This window comes from Notechis scutatus, chromosome 3 (genome assembly GCF_049901735.1).
Source record: "Notechis scutatus isolate UNSWTSFEM ecotype Mainland chromosome 3, rNotScu1.2, whole genome shotgun sequence".
In the NCBI taxonomy this organism is placed as follows: Eukaryota; Metazoa; Chordata; class Lepidosauria; order Squamata; family Elapidae; genus Notechis; species Notechis scutatus.
This window is the reverse complement of record NC_142011.1, coordinates 114979582-114998198: the sequence shown is the minus strand read 5'-3', so window position 1 is coordinate 114998198 and position 18617 is coordinate 114979582. Positions and strand designations below refer to the sequence as shown.

General features: G+C 41.7%; 1 protein-coding gene across 1 annotated transcript in view; it reads left to right on the top strand.

Annotated features, from left to right (window-relative positions):
- The window catches only part of ARAP3 (ArfGAP with RhoGAP domain, ankyrin repeat and PH domain 3), a 178058-nt gene that overhangs the window by 114069 nt on the left and 45372 nt on the right, over positions 1-18617 (top strand). Inside the window, exons 25-28 of the mRNA XM_026683190.2 lie at positions 6641-6715; positions 6881-6995; positions 8797-8925; positions 9850-9983. Coding sequence (XP_026538975.2) covers positions 6641-6715; positions 6881-6995; positions 8797-8925; positions 9850-9983 — 453 coding nt within the window. The remainder of the gene's footprint in view (positions 1-6640; positions 6716-6880; positions 6996-8796; positions 8926-9849; positions 9984-18617) is intronic.

Genomic DNA, 18617 nt, shown 5'->3' with positions numbered 1-18617 from the left:
AGGTTGTAAAAGCAGGAAACGAGGATTTTCAAATGCTGTGCACCAGAGCAAAGCACTTGTCAGCTGTCCAGGTGATGATTTCTTGCAAATGTTGCACATACGATTGTCCTCAGTTCGAAGAACCGGCAAATCGCTCCACTGGCTGGCCCCTCCCCTCCCCACCCAATCACTCCTTACCTGGCATGTGAGCCATCCAACATGCCTGGTTTGGTAAGTTGCTATTTTTTCTTTTTTTCCCCTGACCATCAGCTGTTCTGCTCTGCCAGGAGATTTAGATTAGCTAGAGAGCAGGAAATCCTTGGATTTCTTGCTTTCTAGCTAATCTAAAAGCAGAGCCGAACCTTCCTTAGGACTGACGCTTTTCAGTGCAGACTCAGCTAGCCGATTGCAGATAGATAGATCTCTAAGTTAAAAGTTGTTTTTTTTTAAATAAAACAATAAATGATTACATAAATATTTATAATATTTACATACAAGCTGTGCCCACCCAGTCACATGACCACCAAGCCATGCCCAGTCAGCAAGCCATGCCCACCCAGTCACATGACCACCAAGCCACACCCAAAAATTAGGCCACACCCACAGAGCCGGTTGTTAAGAAATTTGAATCCCACCCCTGGGTCCATCACATATGATAGTTGCTTCCCTGCTCATAGCCACATTTCCAACAGCTTGCTGAATTATTGAGGAACATTTTTGCAAGTCTCGCTGGTGGTAAGTGCCAACAATAAAACATTTTGTACAACTTCTCTTTGTAAGTTGTCAATAAAATTTATAATTTATTATCCATAGGTTTTCCCAATCTTCCAAATTGATGCTATATCCAAAATTTTTGTAAAACAGAAGGGTTTTATAATGAACTTACTGAACTGGATGAAATTTTAACAGGTACTGATGAGAGATTGATTAAGAAACTGTATAGCTATTTACTTGGAGTGAAATTAGAAGAACAAGTTAAAGAAACAATGATCGTCTGGGGGAAGAATTTTGGATATGGGATAGATTTAGAAAAATGGCAGAAATTATGGACTCAAAATTATAAAGTAACAATGTCAACAGCATATAAAGAGAATTTGTATAAGATGTTTTATAGGTGGCATTTACCCCCAGCAAGAATAGCAAGGATGTTCAAGAATAAATCGGAGAAATGTTGGAAATGTCATCAGATACCTGGACCATATTATCATATGTGGTAGACATGTGTGGAAGCCAAAAGATACCGGACTAAAATTCATACGTGGCTGGAAAAAATAACAAAACAGCATATAGATTTGAAACCTGAAATATTTTTATTGGGTATTTTGCCGGAAGGATATAGTAAAGAACTGACATATTTGATTATTAACATTTTGACAGCAGCTAGAATAGTATTTGCGCAGAACTGGAAAAATGAAAAGGCTCCAATAGAAGAGGAGAAAGTGATAAAATAATGGAATGTACAGAAATGAGTAGATTAACATTTGCTATTAGAGAGCAAGAAGAAAAAGAATATTATAAAATATGGGATTTATTTTATCTATGGTTAGAAAAGAAAATAGAGAAATACAATACAAAAGAAATATAATAACAGATATGATATCATAATGTGTTATTAGTGGTTAATATAATATATTTGATTTATTAGAAATGAGTACTATCATAAAATAGCTTTATAATAGCTGAATTATGCTTGAAAAAATGAGATAAATGGATGATAGCGGTCTGATTGATTTGATAACAACATACTATTGAATTGATAATAGTTATATATAACTGGAATGGCAATCTCAAATAGATTGAAATGACTGTTAATATTGTGCACAAGATATATATACCAACCGACACACTGTATAATGGAAATAAGATTTTATTTAATGTTGTGTTTTTAATGTTTGTTTATGTTTGTTGTTTAAAATAAAAAAAATATTAAAAAACAAACAAAATTTTTGGTCCAGATTATCATCGTTTCCTTCACATTTTCTTTTTCCAATTTATAACTCAACAGATATTTATACATTTTAGAAATCATTTTTCTCTCTGGCCCTTGTAAAATTTTATCTAATTCTTGTTGTTCTAAGTGTATCCCATATTGTTCTATATCCTTCTTGTATCTAGTCTGTATCTGTAGGTATGGCCACCAGCTTATTTGTATTCCTTGTGACATCAATTCCTGCTTAGATTTTCCCTTGCTCATCCAATATCTCTTTATAACTCACTGTCTTGTCTAGATCTAAAACATTCGGGTATACCATCGCTTCCATGGTCGACAACCAGATTGGGACCTTTGTGTAATGATTTTGTTTTAATTTTTCCCAAACCCCTAATAGTGTATCTCTAATTTGGTGTCTTTGGAAATATGAATGAAATTTGCTTTTCCCTTCCCACATGAACGCATGCCAGCCAATTCACATGTCATGTCCTTCTAGTGTCAATAATCTTTTATTCTTTAGGTTTATCCAATCTTTAATCCATATTGCTATTGTGGCCTGATAATAGAGTTCCCAATCTGGAAGTCCGAACCCTCCTTTGTCCTTACTTGCAGAAATTTAAGTTTTATTCGGGCCTTTTTCCCTTGCCAAATAAAAATTTTAATTGCTTTGTTCAGTTCTTTGAAGAAGGTTTTACGTAGTTTTATTGCGATTACTTGAAAGAGAAATAACATCTTGGGTAATGTTGATAGTGGCAATTCTCCCTGTCAGTGATATCTGGAGTTTCCTCCAATTTTCCAAATATTTTTGTATTTGTTTTAGCAGTTTTTCATAATTGTCTGTTTTTATCGATGAGCATTTGACTGTCAACTACCCCAAGGTAGAAATATCGGGCATGATCCATTGCTGTTTACAAATACTGAGCCAAAGAATGTGTTAAAGAGGTTGGCTTTAATGGTGTCATCGTTGCAGTCTTTACCATTTGGTTCTTTTAAGGGTGGGATGGACCTTGAGTCTTTTAGTTTGTTGTTTACAAAATTGTAGAAAGCGCGGGTCGAATTGGTGCGTAGGTTTTCCTCTTGTTTAGCGTTATAATTGGTACATTCAGTCTTTATCTGGTGGCGTAAATTTTTTTATTGGCTTTTAAAGTTGGCAACGTGACCAGATTTGTTTTTCCGCCAAAGGGATTTCTTTTTGGATTGGAGCTTCCTTATTGTTATGGGTAATTTGTTTTTTCTGGTTTTGGGAGTTGTTATTGGTACTTATTGTTTTATGACTCTTTTGACTTCAAGTAAAAATATGTTGTGATGGTCTTCAACAGTATTGCATCCAGTAAATAGAATTTGCCAATCAAGAGATGAGAGATCGTTGTCTATAAGATCATAGTTGCCTTTTTTGAAGTTATAATTGGGGATCCTGTCGTTATGGTGATTTTTGTGAGGACATATTTTGAGACAAAAGTCAATCATGCTGTGTTCACTGTTGGAAAAAGGTTCATTAATTTGTATTCCATAAAATGAATTCAAACTGTTGCAGAAGATGAGATCGAGGCAGTTGTTAAGTCTAGTATTGTTGATTACTAGTTGTTCTAGTCCTAGTGTGGTAACAGCACTGTACAGGGTTGTATGAATGGTTTCTGATGTACATTCATTTAGTGTCCAATTTATAAGAGGTAAGTTGAGGTCACCAAGAAAAATGAGAGGGTGTGGGCAGGAGGCAGCCCATGTCAGTAGTGAAGTTAGCTTGTTTGCATGAATTATATCATAGTCAGGGGCATGATAGCAAAATAAGAAGAGGATTGAGATGTTTAGGGACAGTTCACAGATGATGGTCTTGGGAAGAGCAAGCTCTTGTATAATTTGGATCTTTTTTTAGATTTAGAGACTTTTTATAGAATATAGCAACTCCACCACCTCTAACAGATTTTGCAATCTGACCGAAAAACATGATATTCTCTTGTAATGGTAATGGAGTCTGGGAAAGATGCATTTAACCATGTCTCACAGACAAATATAATGTCAAATATGGCTGAGCTTAGAAGGATGAGGAATTTATGCATCTTATTTGAGAGGATTCTTGCATTAAGTAGTTTGCATTTAAGATATGAAGTAGTAGGTCTGGAGGAAGTAAGGGGCATGCATCCCTAACGTTGGATGTTTGGGTGATGGATATTGTGACATGGGTTGAGGCTCTTGCTTTTGATACAGTCAGCATGGTAATCAATGTATAGATTTGTATTACCTAATTCATGTAATCTTTTGAGCTCAGAACGTAGCTCCTGGGATCGTACAGGTTGCTGTAAGTTTAGATCAGGGAGAGAACGAAGGTTCTTATGGTTGTTGTTGTTCTTTGTGAGTGAATTTATTGAAAAAATGAATTTGCGTTTGCTTGTTTCGTTTTTGCAAACAACCCTACAGAGGCATGGGATCATCAAGCCGTCTTTGTTTGTAAGCTCAGGACCAACACAGGAAATATCAAGTATTTCTTCAGGGGAGATGGTTGATGCTTGATTTTCTCTGATGATGTTTCGAACATTAGAGATGTCATCAGTGTCATTGACCTCTAGACCAAATAAGATGGCATTTGGTCGCTTCTGTTCACGCTGAACAGCTTCTTTGATGAGGATGGGGATATCAATATTTGTAGGATTTGTTGTTTTTTGTGGATTGGGTTTTGGTTGTGGTTGTTGAGTAGAAATATGGTCTGTAGATGTTTGATGTTTGTTTTTTAGTGTTGTCTCTTTTTTTTCAATCAAGGTTTGCCAATCTAGTTTGTATAGTGTCCAGGGATGCTACAATGGTGTCAAGGAATGTTATACGTGTTTCAGTGGTATTGACTCTTTCAAACAGGGTAATGTATTTTTCTAGTTTGGGTCTGCATGGCGGACAGAAATATGGAAAAGCATTGGCGGATGTCAGAAACTCCCCCGGCCAGGTGCTGATGAACACATTGGACTGTGCTAGGAATATTCTCATCTTATCCCAAAGCTGCTTTTTCAAAAGGAAACTGGATTTCTTGTTTTTCTTTGAAAATGTTTTGCTTCTTATCCAAGAAGCATCTGTCAAGCCCCAAGGAAATCAGGATATTCAGGCAGTTCAAAGGAGTAAAGATTTATTGCAAGCTTAAGCTCTCTATAAGAATCTGACCAACTGGGTATGAAGGGAAATGAGCAGGAGATAGAGGCATTCAAGGTGGATTGGATTTGGATCTCTTGTGGGAGTACAGGGATTCATGATTTATGATATGTTTGACCTCTTCCTCAGGCTCAGCCTGGTCATCTCCCACAAGTAAGAACAGTCATTTTGGAGTCTGGATTTCATTTCAAAAAGTTCAAAAAGCTGCCCATAGCTTCCTGCACTCCCAGTACCCTATTCTGTGGGCAAGTGTATAGAAATGTGTTAAATAAACAACTTGGATCATATATTTATGATATTTGTATGCCACTGTAGTCAAACCAACACCCAGTTTCACACATCTTAAAAATAATAACACAATAAGTAATTTTATTTATTATTGTTATATATATACTTTCTCTTTAAGAACTTAGTGTGTATTTTAAGAATGTACCAAGCAGAATTCGACTGGAAGTTATATGTTATATTGAATGTTATAATTGTAAAGGCATAAATTGAAGTTTAAATAAGAGTTGAATGGACAAAAATTAAAAGATACAAAGGTGTCATACTCCAATGAGTAACTACAGGGGAAAATTTTGTTTACTGAGAAAAGAAAATATGAAATTGAAACAAGACAGACAAAAGTATAAATATAATGATTAGAAAGATATTGAAACTTAGAAAAGGATATATATAATTGAATTTAGAAAGGAATGAGATAATTAAAAGCAAGGTTGAGAAAACTAAGGGAAGGGAAAAATTATTGAGAAAATGTTAAAATAGTAATAAGATATGGAATAGAACACAAAGATTAATATGAAATTGAGTTTGTGTCTGTATGGAGACATGATAACCTGGGACCATGCTATTCTCAAAAAAAGATATTTTATTTGTATTATGTTTTGTGAAAACCCAAATAAAACTTTTACAATAACAACAACAACAATAATAATACAATCAAACAATAATACTGCAGTAGATTAAAAATAGAATAAATAGAGTCTGTATCAGGGATGTCAAACTCAAGGCTAGATGTGGCCATGGGGTGCTTAGATATGACCCGCGGAGCTGCCCTGGAAACAGCGAAAGACTGGCCTGTGGTGCTCTGCTAGTGAAAATGGGCTCCTGAGCTCTGCTTTTGGCTGCAGCAGCCTCCTGCAGCCCTTTGCCAGCAAAAATGGAGCTTGGAGGGGGCCGCATGTGCCCCCCGCAAGCTCTGTTTTTGCTGGCAGAGGGCTGCAAGAGGCTGTAGCAGCCGAAAATGGAGCTTGGGAGCTCGTTTTCACTAGCAGGCTGCTCAGGCCACCACAGATGCCCCCGACACAAGTGATGCCAAGTTAGCCACACCCACCGTGGCCACACCCACCATGGCCCCCAAGTCAAACACAACCCAGCCCTCAATGAAATTGAGTGACACCCCTGGTCTATATAATTATGACATCCCTATGTCATTCATGCATTTCTGGTAGAAGTCTGCTCGCTTTCACCAACTCTTGGTATGCCTTGATCTTGGGAGGAAGGGTATTCCAAAATTTGGAACTGCTACTGAAGCATTTCTGGTTTTGCCCAATTATGTTTTTCTACCATTCATTGCTCCAACCTGTTTTCTCTCTACAGCTCTCACAGGCTGGCGATATTATCCTGGAAGTATATCTGGAGCAGAAAAATCCTGGCTATTGTGTTACTCTTAAGGTAAGTAATAGAGTGTCTTTGTGTAAACTGCCCAGGGCACTCTTGAGTGGAGAAAAGGGGTTCATAACTATCACTAAGGCATCATTGATTTTTTATGACAAAGAAGTATTAATATATACACTGTACTATGGATTGACTGAAAATTATTTCTTAATTACCCTACAGGTTTCTCCCAAAATGAGAGCAGAAGAACTGACAAATCAAGTGCTTAAGATGAGAAATGTAACAGCTAGTCGAGATCTTTGGCTGACCTTTGAAGTTTTAGAAAATGGAGAGCTAGGTCAGTAAAACACTTTGTTTCTTTTTTCTCTGTATACATTTAAGGCTGTATGATTATCCCATATTTTATTTTAAAGGCAGCCCTTTTCCCTTCCCACCCTGCACTATGCTAGCTAGCACTGAGAGAGGGGAAGTAGCTCTCTGCTGGTTTGAAATCTGAACTACGTTTATCAGCAGGGAGGAAAACTGGCTGTCTCTGCTGGTGAATTAAGCTTTTCTTCACAAAGTACAGGTGTCCATTGCTGTTCAGCTGCAAACTGATTCATTGCTAGGCTGCACAGGTTGTTCTGACCCAGGCTTCCTAAACCATAATTATGCACACACTTATTTTAAAAACAAGACTTATTTTGATTCAGTGCTGGGAATTGTTTTCATTCCCAGCTGCAATTAATCTCAAAAAGTCCCCCGAGATAAGCACATACCTTTCAGTTCTGTGAAGTGCTGCCAAAAACAGAAGTATCAAATGAACCAACAGAAGTACAAAAAACCAACTGAAGGACAAAGAGCTTCAGGAATGACTCTGAACGGATCGAACTACTTTGCTTCCTGCAAAGGTTTCATCATCTTGGCCTGACCTTTATACCTTATGGGGGGGGTAAGCACCTCCCAGCCTTACTCCCGAGTCGTCCCTTTTGTTTCAGCTGCTCTTGCCTTCTAGCAGCTCTGCGCACACATGCACTGGGAACAGGCTCCCCTGGGTCCTCTGCCTTGCTGCTGCCAGACTCTGAAGGCTCCAAAGGCAGCACCCCACTCCCAGATGGTCCTGGCCCCATCTCTGCATCGGATGTAGGACCCTTGTCTGAGTCCTCTCCAGACTCCTTGACTGGTCCCCATTCTTCCACACTGTCCAATTCCACTGCCATCTGCACCGGCTGCCAGCGAACCACAACACAGGTAGCTGGGTTGAAGCAATTTGCAACTCAGAAAAAGATGCATCTTATGGTATTTGTGTCATGTGGCCTAGCAACAGAGTGGCCTGTTCTCCTTCCCTTCCCCCAGCTCTTAGGCTCTGGAAATCTTTGGAAAGTAAGTGAGCAATTGTGAGGGGGTTGTGGGAAGAGGCCTGTGGAACCCTGTCAGGTGGAAAAGCAGGCCCTGTGCCTGTGGGGATCTGGCAGGGCAGAATAGAGTGGGGGACTAGGTGGGTGGGCACACTGCAGTATCTTTGCAATTGTTCAAAATGCAAATGACATGGGAGCACTGTAGGCTTTGTAACTTTGAAACGGGGTTGTATATAGTGTTTGGGAGATCTGTTGGCAACTTTGAATGGTTGTTAAATGATATGCCATACCTCAAAATAAAGTTATGGGCTATAAACAGACTTACATTTGATAGCCAGCATTTTAAATTAGATCCTGAAACCTACCAGTAGCAAGTATACCTTCTACAACAGCAGTCCCCAACCTTTGCAGCTTGGTGGCCTGGCAAGTGGTAGAGAGGAGAATTGGGCCATGCAAGTGGCAGGCTGACATGCACAAGTGCAGCTCAATTGCATGAATGGTGGACAAGTTGAACAGCATGCATATCCATGCATGCCATGCATACCAGCATGCCACTCACATGGCTCAGTTGTGAATAGGTCACAGCATGGTTGTTTGCCACAACCCATCTGAGTTTGTTCTTCCTCATCCAGTCCTTTTCAACCTCAAGAGTCTGGGTCAATTTTTCTATCAGATATTCTGTTCGTCCCGGCATAAAGATATAATACACTTTAACATACTTCTGATGTTTAGTTTCCTGGCTGCCTCCTGATACCTGCATATACTAAACTTTGGACTCTTTTTCTGAACATCATTTTTCAGAGCGTCCTTTGCATCCCAAGGAGAAAGTTCTAGAGCAGGCCCTACAGTGGTGCAAGTTACCAAAACCCAGCTCTGCATATTTACTTGTGAAAAAGGTGTCCATCGAGCAAGGAAGCTGCCTTTTCACAGGTGAGTGAGCCTATTATTTAAGAGATAAATATACTTGTTACTGTTTTTAAAATCATCAGAACATTTTCTATAGCATTATTGTCTGTATAGAAATGGATTTGAACTTTGTTCCTTGCATATAAGGCTAAGTTGATTTCTGACTGAAAATTTGGAAAGGTGCTATAGGGAAGATAGTACTGACATAGCTGGCCTGATAATATAAAAGAGTATGTCCAAAAGTATTTTATGGAGGAGGAATAAGTCATACAATGCATGTTTTCCAGTATCTATCATCTCTCACTAAAACAGCAATGTGAAATCTTTTTGATGTTGATGATCGTATTTACCCAAGAATTAACAGAATAACAGAATGGAAGGGACCTTTCAGGTCTTCTAGTCCAACTTCCAAGCTATTCCATTCCAGACAAATGTTTGTCCAATCTTTTTTTGAAAATCTCCAGCAATCGAGCACCCACAACTTGGAGAGGCAAGCTTTACCATTGATTAGTTGTTCTGACAGGAAATTTCTCCTTAATTCTAGGTTGGATCTCTCTTTGATAAGCTTTCATTTCAAAACATTTTGCTTTGCATTGCTCCTAAAATGGAGGAGAGACACCAAGACTGGAGGCTGCTTAACAGCAGAACTACATGGCTGGTCAATCGCTCCCCTGGTCACTAAAGAAAGAAGGCTTATAGCAGACAGCAACAAGTAGGCATGCAACCACTTCAACAGCCATCTTCAGGAGCTCTACAGGATGTATCTATTCCCATTGCCAACTTTCCTTAGAAAAAGATATTCAGATTTAGCAAAGAATCGTGAAATTAAAAAGATGTCACATGTCTTGTCACATAACTACTAAATAATGATTCTATAACTAATTTGCCTGGTATTTGAAATATAACTTCTTTTTATAAAACATTTTCAATGTCTCTATTTTGCTGTAGATACTAAACGTGAGAGCCCAAAATATGGTCTTTTGAAATGCCGTGAGGAATTGGCTAAGCTTCTGGGAAACAAATTTCAGGAACGTTACTTTGTCATCAAGGATCAAAAGTTGCTTCTACTCAAAGAGAAACAGGTATAAAAATCGGACAAATTGACACAACAGTACAGAATAACAAAATTGGAAGGGATTTTGGAGGTTTTCTAGTCCAGCACCCACCCCGCAAGCTTTTGATCCAAAATTTTGATCCAAGCTTTTATGAAGGTTGTCTAGACTGCTGATACTTGGTAGACAAATAAATTTCATCCTCTACTTCAATTTTTTTCTGCAGGGTTCTGTTTTTGTCAGCATATTTCTTATATGTTTATCTGGTCTCAGCCAATACCTGGCGAAGTACTGGCCATGTAATTTGCAATTGTTTCTCCTATTCTATTAGGGAGAGGCACTTAGGTGCCTCCTGTGGGAGTTCTGGCAGGGCAACGAAGTCTCTGCCAGTTACAACTCAGGAAGAGACAAAGCCAGCGCTGCTATGTAATGCATTGTTATATACCATCTCTGCAAATGGGAGCAGGTCTGCCCAATTGTGCTGCTGATAGTTGACATAACACATCAAGTACTGTTCCGATACACCAGGGGTGTCAAACTCAAGGCCCACGGGCCGAATCCGGCCCATGGGATACTCAGATCTGGCCCATGAGGTTGGCCTGGAAATAGCAAAGGACCATGGCACCTCTGCTAGCGAAAATGGACCATGGGGCATGTGCCTCCCCGCACCCTGTTTTTGGCCTAGACGGCCTCTTGCAAAATCCTGCAGCAACCACATTTCCCTCACTAACCTGCTTTCAAGCTCTGTTCTTCAGCATGCAGGGCAACAAAAGAAGACCATGGGGCTACCAGTAAAAAAAAAAAGTTCAATCAGACCTTCTAATTTTGTGAGATCTTTTTTCCCTGAGAAGTTGGGAGGTCTGGTTGCATTTTTTTAAACTGATAATCTCATGGTCTTCTTTTGTTGCCCTGCACTCAGGAGAATGTGGAAAGCTGGTTAGTAAGGGAATTGTGGTTGCTCTGAGGTGGGGTGAGGAATTTGCATTTTGATTGCTCTGAGGTGAGGCTGGAGTGAGGATTTTGCATTATGATTGCTCTGGGGTGTGGTTCTGGATTAGGATTTTGCGCCCAATTTTTGGGCCTCCTGGGTCTAGGGAAGTCTCCTGGGGGGCGTTTTTGCTCCCAGGGAGCTTCCCTGGGGCCCAGGAAGGCAAAAAACAGAGCACAGGGGGATGCAGCTCCCACCCCATGCTCCCACCCACCCTGTGCACCCCCTTTTGCCTCCTGGGCCTCAGGAAAGCCTCCTGGGTGAAGCAGTAAGACAGTGAGGGGGATCCCGGCACAGCTGATCATTGAAACAGCTGATCGTCAGGAGGGAGGAAAATACCTTAAGGAGTGACGGGGCAGGGGAGAACGCAGTCCACAATGTTGGGCATGCACGTGATGTCGCGCATGTGCGATAAGGACTCACTGGGTGGGGAGGGGAGGGGCAGGCAGAGACGGGTGGGGCGAGCCAGGGGCACGATTTGCCAGTTCTCTGAACTGCGCAGAATCATAACAACTGGTTCTATAGAACCAGTCCAAACTGGTAAAATCCCACCCCTGGTTGAACTGTGGGGTCCTTGGTGCTCTCTGAGCTTGATGGTTTTCTTGCAGATGTTTCATTACCAAACTAGGTAACATCATCAGTACCAGAAGGGAATGGAGTTTTCTCTTTCATATACTAGTGGCTTGCCCTGTCAGTGTTGATCAGTTGCTTCACAAACAGTGTTTTGATTGGTGCCAGGTCTCTACAGCCTCAGGCAGAGAAGGGCTATTCTGTGCCCATCCCTCAAATGTTCTTTAAAATACAGAGTTTCCCAGCATTCCTTTAGAAACTCCAACATGCAAACTGTGGTTACTCATTCTAAAATGAATCCTCTTTACCTGGAGCTTCAAAATTTGCTGTTTGCTGGAAAGATTTGTAGCTAAAAGTCAGTCTTCATTTAGTGTACATCTGACTTTGGGGATATTTCTTCATAACTAAACAAAAGTGTATTTTCTGTGCAGTTCACACCCCTTGCTCACTGGATCTGGATGTCACAAAGCAAAGCCCACATTTTGTAATTAACCCCTGTGCCCCATTTTGGCTGGCAGAGTCCTGCAGGAGGCAGAGTGCTGTCATGCCCACCCTGCCCATGCCCCCCCAGCCACACACACCAGCCCTCCCAGGTCAAACACAACCCTGATGCAGCCCTAAATGAAACCTAATTTGACCTCCCTTCAATATACATTGGTATGTTCATGGGCACCATTAGTCTGAGGATGATGGGAGGAACTAAGACCTTGAGTAGTCCCACATAATTTCCCACATAATTGTCAGAATTGAGAGGTGAATTGCAATGCATGATCAGAGATAATTCTTTTGGGAGCCCGAGGCAGATAATAAATGTATTGCACAAAGAGTTTTGCCAGGGTTTGTGCAGAAGAGATCTTTGGGCACACCATGACATGTGCTTGTTTTGAAAAAAGGTCAGTGGTAACCCAATTTACTGTGTTCCTAGAACTTTCAGGTAGCTCAACAATAAAATACACTGAGATTTCTTTCCAGGATGCTGATGGGTTAGCCATTTGCTGTAATAGCCACCATGGCTTGCTCATCATCCTTTTTGCTGCTGCACATATAGGGCAACTAGCCATTTAGCTTCTACATCCTTTTTCATGCCCCACCACCAAAATTGATGCTGGACCAGATATAGGGTTTTAATGAAACCAAAATGTCCTGTGGTTTTAGAGTCATGGTTTCTCTGCAAGACTAAGAGCCTTTGGCTGGCTGGCTGGCTGGCTGGCTGGCACATACAGTTTGCTGACCACCCATGCAAGTCCATTGCGCATGCATATGTTTTCCTTGTTTTTTTAAAAACCATTCATCTTGGAGCAGGGCTATTTTTATTCCCAGGTAAAAATCCCAGTCCTCACCCAAATCAGGCAGTGCTTTGTACTGGACTCTGGTGGTGACTAGTGATGCTATTTGATTGGAGAAAATGATGACATCCACCACCATCTTCTTGGTACTATTACACTGAGGCATTCTGGAGAAGCCATCTGCTAGAAAGTTTCTTCCCCCAGGCAAATACTTTAACATAATGTTAAATCAATTGAAGTATTGCTCCCACCTCACTTTAGGGGACAGCTTTCGGGGGAGGGTTCAACACTTCTAGACTTTTCTTTATGATCAGTCCAGACTTTGAAAGGTTTGTTGTTCCCTTCCAGGAAGTGTCCCATGTGAGTAATGCCCATCTTACCACATAAGCCTCTTTTTTCCAAACTGTCCATCCACATTCTGCCTCAGATAGTTTTGGAGAGATGTAAGCACCTGATTGCAAGGCCATTCCAATTGCTACATTGCTTGTGTCTGCCTGTATGACAAAAGGCTTATGGGGGTTGGGGGTTTCAGAATTAGTTCAGCTGAGAATAATCACTTGAGTTTCTCAAAAGCCTTCTGGCATTCCATGGACCATTTGAGCCCCTCTGGATTTAGACCTCCCTCCTGTTTAGTTTTTAACAAGTTGGTTGATGGCAAAGCAATTTGAGTAAAGTGGAAATGAATTGTCTATAAAAGTTCATGAAGACAGGGAAGCTCTGCAATTGCTTTCAGATGTGTGGCACCTCCCATTCCAGTACTGCTTGCACCTTTTCTAGCTCCATCTCCACTCCCTCATGGGAGTCCCGGTAACCTAGATAGTCCAATTTGGATTGGTGAAATTTGGAAAGTTTCATATACAACTGTGCCACCAATAACTTTTGCAGAGCAGTCTCTACAGCTTCGTATGCTCCTCCATGGTTTTCATATAAATTAAGATGTCAATCAAATAGATGAAGACCCCCTGGAATAAATGTTCATACAGGACTTCATTAAGTCAATGACAGTCCAATTCACTGTATTCCCACTGCTGCCTGGGAGTTCAACAATAAAGTCCATTGCAATCTCCTCCCAGGGTTTTGTTGGTTCAGCTACTTGTTGGAGAAACCCAGGCAGTTTCCCTGGTCTGTTTTTCATGGTTGCACAAATTGATCAGCTTTTTACATAGTCCTCTATGTCGGTTTTCATCTTTGGCCACCAAAACTGTCTCCTCACTAAATGGAGGGTTTTTAGAAATCCAAAATGTCCCCCTAGTCAAAATGACTCCACTTTAACACCATTAGTCTCATGCACATAGATTTTACTTCCTTTCGAAGCCAACCCTTCCCTCAAAGTTAAGTCCATCTGGTTTTCATTAAACCATGCATCATTTGACAGCGCAGCTTTTAAATCTGCTGTCAACTTGTCTCCAGGAAGGTTGGAACAATGTTTGGCTTGCACTCTAGTGGTTGCTTGGGCTGCTGGCTGGGCTTCAGAGATCATGGCACGCACTTTCTCCTCTCATTGGCTGTCAAATTGGGGTTTTCTGGAGAAGGCATCAGCCAATAGGTTTTTTTCCCCCTTGGAATATATCTTAGTTTGAAACTAAAGTGCTTAAAATATTGAGCCCAGTGAACTTGTTTAGGGGAAAGTTTTTGAGGAGTCTTCAGAGCCTCGAGGTTTTTGTGATCAGTCCACACCTCAAAAGGCTCCTTAACTCCCTCCAGAAAATGTCTTCAAGATAGGAGAGCCCATTGCACAGCAAAAGCCTCCTTTTCCCAAAGTGCCCATCTGCATTCGGTGTCAGTCAACTTCTTTGACACATAAACACAAGGCATCAGCTGGTTTTGACAGTTCTTTTGAAGTAGCACAGCTGCTACAGCCACATCACTGGCATTGGCTTGGACTACAAAGGATTTATTTGGATCAGGATATTGGAGGATAGTCTCTGCTGTGAAAAGGCACTTTAAAGTTTCAAAGGATTTTTGACAGTCCATTGTCCAAGCGAGAGGTTGGTTAGGTTTTGGTTTGGTCAGAGAAGGACCGGTTTTTTGTACCTCTGCAAAAGAAGGAATGAATTGTCTATACAAATTTCCAAAAGCCAGGAAACTTTGAAGTTGCTTATGTGTTAATGGGGGTTGCCAACATTGCACTCGGCCTTGCTGAATACTTTCGCAAGGTCCTGATAGTCTTTAGGGATCTGTTTGACCTCTGGGGTTTTGTCGAGGTGGCTGCCAAAAGTTCTGGAGGGGCCTTTGGGGGGGGGTTCCTACATGGGTGATGGTTCAATTTGCTGGTGTGGGAGGGGTTTGGGCCCCCTAGCTATCCTCAGCCTCTGGGTGTCCCCTTCCCACCAGATTGTCGGGCCCCACTTGTCTAGCCAAGAGAGCCCCAGTATGACCATATCTGTCATTTTAGTGGCTATTATGAATTGAATTGCTTCCCAGAATTGCTAGCTCAAGCTTCACTGATTCAGTTAGATGGGTGGCATAGGCTCCTCCCCATCAACCTGTTCGAATCTGATCAGGTGGGCCAGTCTCTTCACTCTAATCCACAGTTTCAGGACCATGGCTAGGTTAATCAGGCATCTAGTGCAGTGGTCCCCAACCTTTTTTGTACCAGGGACCAGTTTCACGCAGAAACACTTTTTCAAGGACCGGGTAGGGGCGTGAAAGTTCCAATAACAGTAAATAAATAAGCGATGAACCCATAACTTACCCTTTTCAAAAAAACTCTCCAGTGAACTCTGTTTCTGGCTCATTTTGTGAGGGCTAGCTTGCATTGCTGATGCAGGATAAATACGCGCCAAAGAGTCAAGCGCGGAAGTTAGGCGAGGGCGGAAGTGGTTGTCTTTCAAAATAAGACACCCGGAAGCAAAAACATATTTTTATATATATTTTAATCACGATTATTCATTCTTTGTGGCCCGGTACAAAATGATCCAAGGACCGGTACCAGTCCGGGGCCCGGTGGTTGGGGACCCCTGATCTAGTGCAACCTGAGTCTATTAGGGCTTGAAAAGTGCCCTGGGTCTTTGGGGCTGTGAGACATATAGGGAGGACGAAGGGGTGGATCGATTCACTCACCATTGGATCATCTTCACCATCGTCCTCACTGTCATAAGGACCCGGCAATTGGTCATCATTGGCTGGAGTCCCCCACCCTCTTCAACTGGATTAGGAGGGACCTCTACAGATTAAAAAAGAAACTTGCAAAGTCCATTTTCCAAAACAAATTCCTTTTATTTAGGTATACATCAAATTGGCAAAGTCTGTTGTAATTCCAGATCTGATCCGACCCTGGAATTACACCCTATAATATTGAAAGTTAGAAACAACCCACCAAAGTCACATTCCCCAATCAGCGTTCAGTCTAGCACCTCCAGTGCCTCTCCTCTCACATCTGCTGTTGGATAAGGGACTTTCTTACTAACAGACCCCAAACCATTAAGATTGGCAGCTATTTTTCCTCCATTCTTGTTCTCAGCACTGGCTCTCCACAGGGCTGTGTGCTGAGCCCCCTTTTGTATTCACTCTACACCTACAACTGCACTCCCTCTTGTCCCACTAACTCTATAATAAAATTTGCAGATGACACCATGTTGGTGGGACTCGTATCAGGAGGAGATGGGATGGCCTATAAGTCAGAGGTTCTCAGACTGGTCTTGTGGTGCAAGAGTCATAACCTCACCCTGAACATCAAAAAGACCAAAGAATTGATTATAGACTTCAGAAGATTCAAAGCAGAGCATCTCCCACTATATATTAATGGAGATTGTGTGGAAAGAGTTCATAGTTTTAAATTTCTAGGAACTCATATTTCCGACAACCTTACGTGGTCGGTCCACACTATGGCCACTGCAAAGAAGACCCAAGAGCACCTGCACTTTCTTGCTGAAAAAGAGTGGCCTGGGTGAGAAGTTGCTGATTACTTTTTACCATTCTACCAGTATGCATTTTGGCATACTGTGTAATGGTGTGGTAAGCTGGATGCTCTGCAGTGGATAAGAAGATGCTCCAGAGAGTTATAAACACAGCACAAAAAATCATCGGTTGCTCTCTTTCTTCTTTGGAAGAGATTGCGAAGACCAGACTTCTCTCTAGAGCACTAAAAATCTCCACAGACTGTTGTCATCCTGGTCATTCATATTTCATGTTACCATCAGGGAGGCGTTATAGGTGTCTTAAAATGAGAACTAATAGATTGAGAAACAGTTTATTTTCCAAGGCAGTAGTTGTCTTGAATCAAACAGTGCATTTGTGATTTAGTCCTATGTATACAGTGGCATTTTTAAACTATCTAACTTATTAAATGTTTTAGATAGGTTTTAGACTAGGTTTTTAATTATTATTATTATTTTAATTATTTTAATTTTTAAATACTCTGTAGTGTGATTGTGATGTGGTGTTTGGGGCACTGTGCTGGAGTAGCTTTCAAATTTCATTGTATTCGGGGAATGCAATGACAATAAAGATATTCTGTTCTATTCTATTCTATTCTATTCTATTCTATTCTATTCTATTCTATTCTATTCTATTCTATTCCAGTGACTCGAAACCCCACCTTCAGCCATCTGCAGGGACACTGCCTGTTCCCAGGGGAAAGAATGTTACCTAGCCAAAACTTCCTCCACTATCTATCCCTCTTCTATCCACTGAAATGTGGTGAGCTCGAAACCTCACTTACGGGGTAAATGAAAAGAGAAAGGATAGCAAATACTGTAATACCGCACTAACTAAAATGGCTACACATATGTCAACTTTTGGGCTCGACATGTGTTGGTGGCACGCCTGGGGCCTCATTCGGTCAACTTTTGGGCTCAGGATGTGTTGGTGGCACGCCTGGGGCCTCATTCGGTCGTGCCATGGGTGGTGGCTCTGGTTTGGTTTTCAGAGCTGGGGTTGTGCATGCCGAGGCGATGTGCCCCTCCCTCCACATTTGTAGCATTTCAACTGGCTTTGTGGGAGGGTTGGTTTTGGGGCCGGCTGTGCTGCTGCGATCTCTCATCGACTGGATGGCCTCTAGTCTGTTTGGTCTCTCTCCTTGGTATCCAGTTGTTTCCACATGTCATTTGTGCACAATCCACAGTCAACTTTTATGGCCACTCGGAACCACTCCGATTTGGAATGTCCCTGTAGATGGTTACCTGCGCAATTTGCTTGTCCAGGCTCGTTCTGAAAAAGTTAACTAATAGTTGTTCTGGCAAAGGAAGTAGCTTCCCCATGACTCTCCTGAATTCATGGATGTGTTCCTTAATGGGTTGCCCCCTCTGCTTTAGATTTCAGAGCTCATCCTCCATGTACGGTTCCTCCTCCGCCTTCTCAAATCTGGTTTCTAGCTCTTGCGGGAAATCGTTGATGTCTTGCAGCTCTCCTCTTATGGAGAGCTGCTAGCCATTCCTTTGCTTCTCACTCTAGCCTCCTGGCGATGGTATTCACCATGGCTCTGTGCGATGGATAGAGGTGGCCATAGCACTTTAGGTGGACTCTAGCAATGTCAAGGAATAGAGTCATTTGACCTGAGTCCCTATTGAATTTCCCCCTGAATCGTGGTGGTTCGTTCAGCCTTGCTCCTCCCTCGCCATGATGGGCCCCATGTTCCTGTGCTTGGTGTGTTTGGCGGTCCCTTTCAGCTCTGGTTCGGAGGAAGGGAAGGGCAGGGGCCATCCCCCTAGGGTGGCTTGCCTGTTACGTGTGGGGACCACCGTCTTGGGCTCATTCTCCTCTGGGTAGTGGAGAAGGGGGGCTGCATTCCCGTCTGTTTCTCCTTGCTTCAAAGGGCTCAGTTGTAACCCCCCTCTCTTTTGGTTGGCATGACAGCCCCTCCTTTCAAAGGGTAGTTCG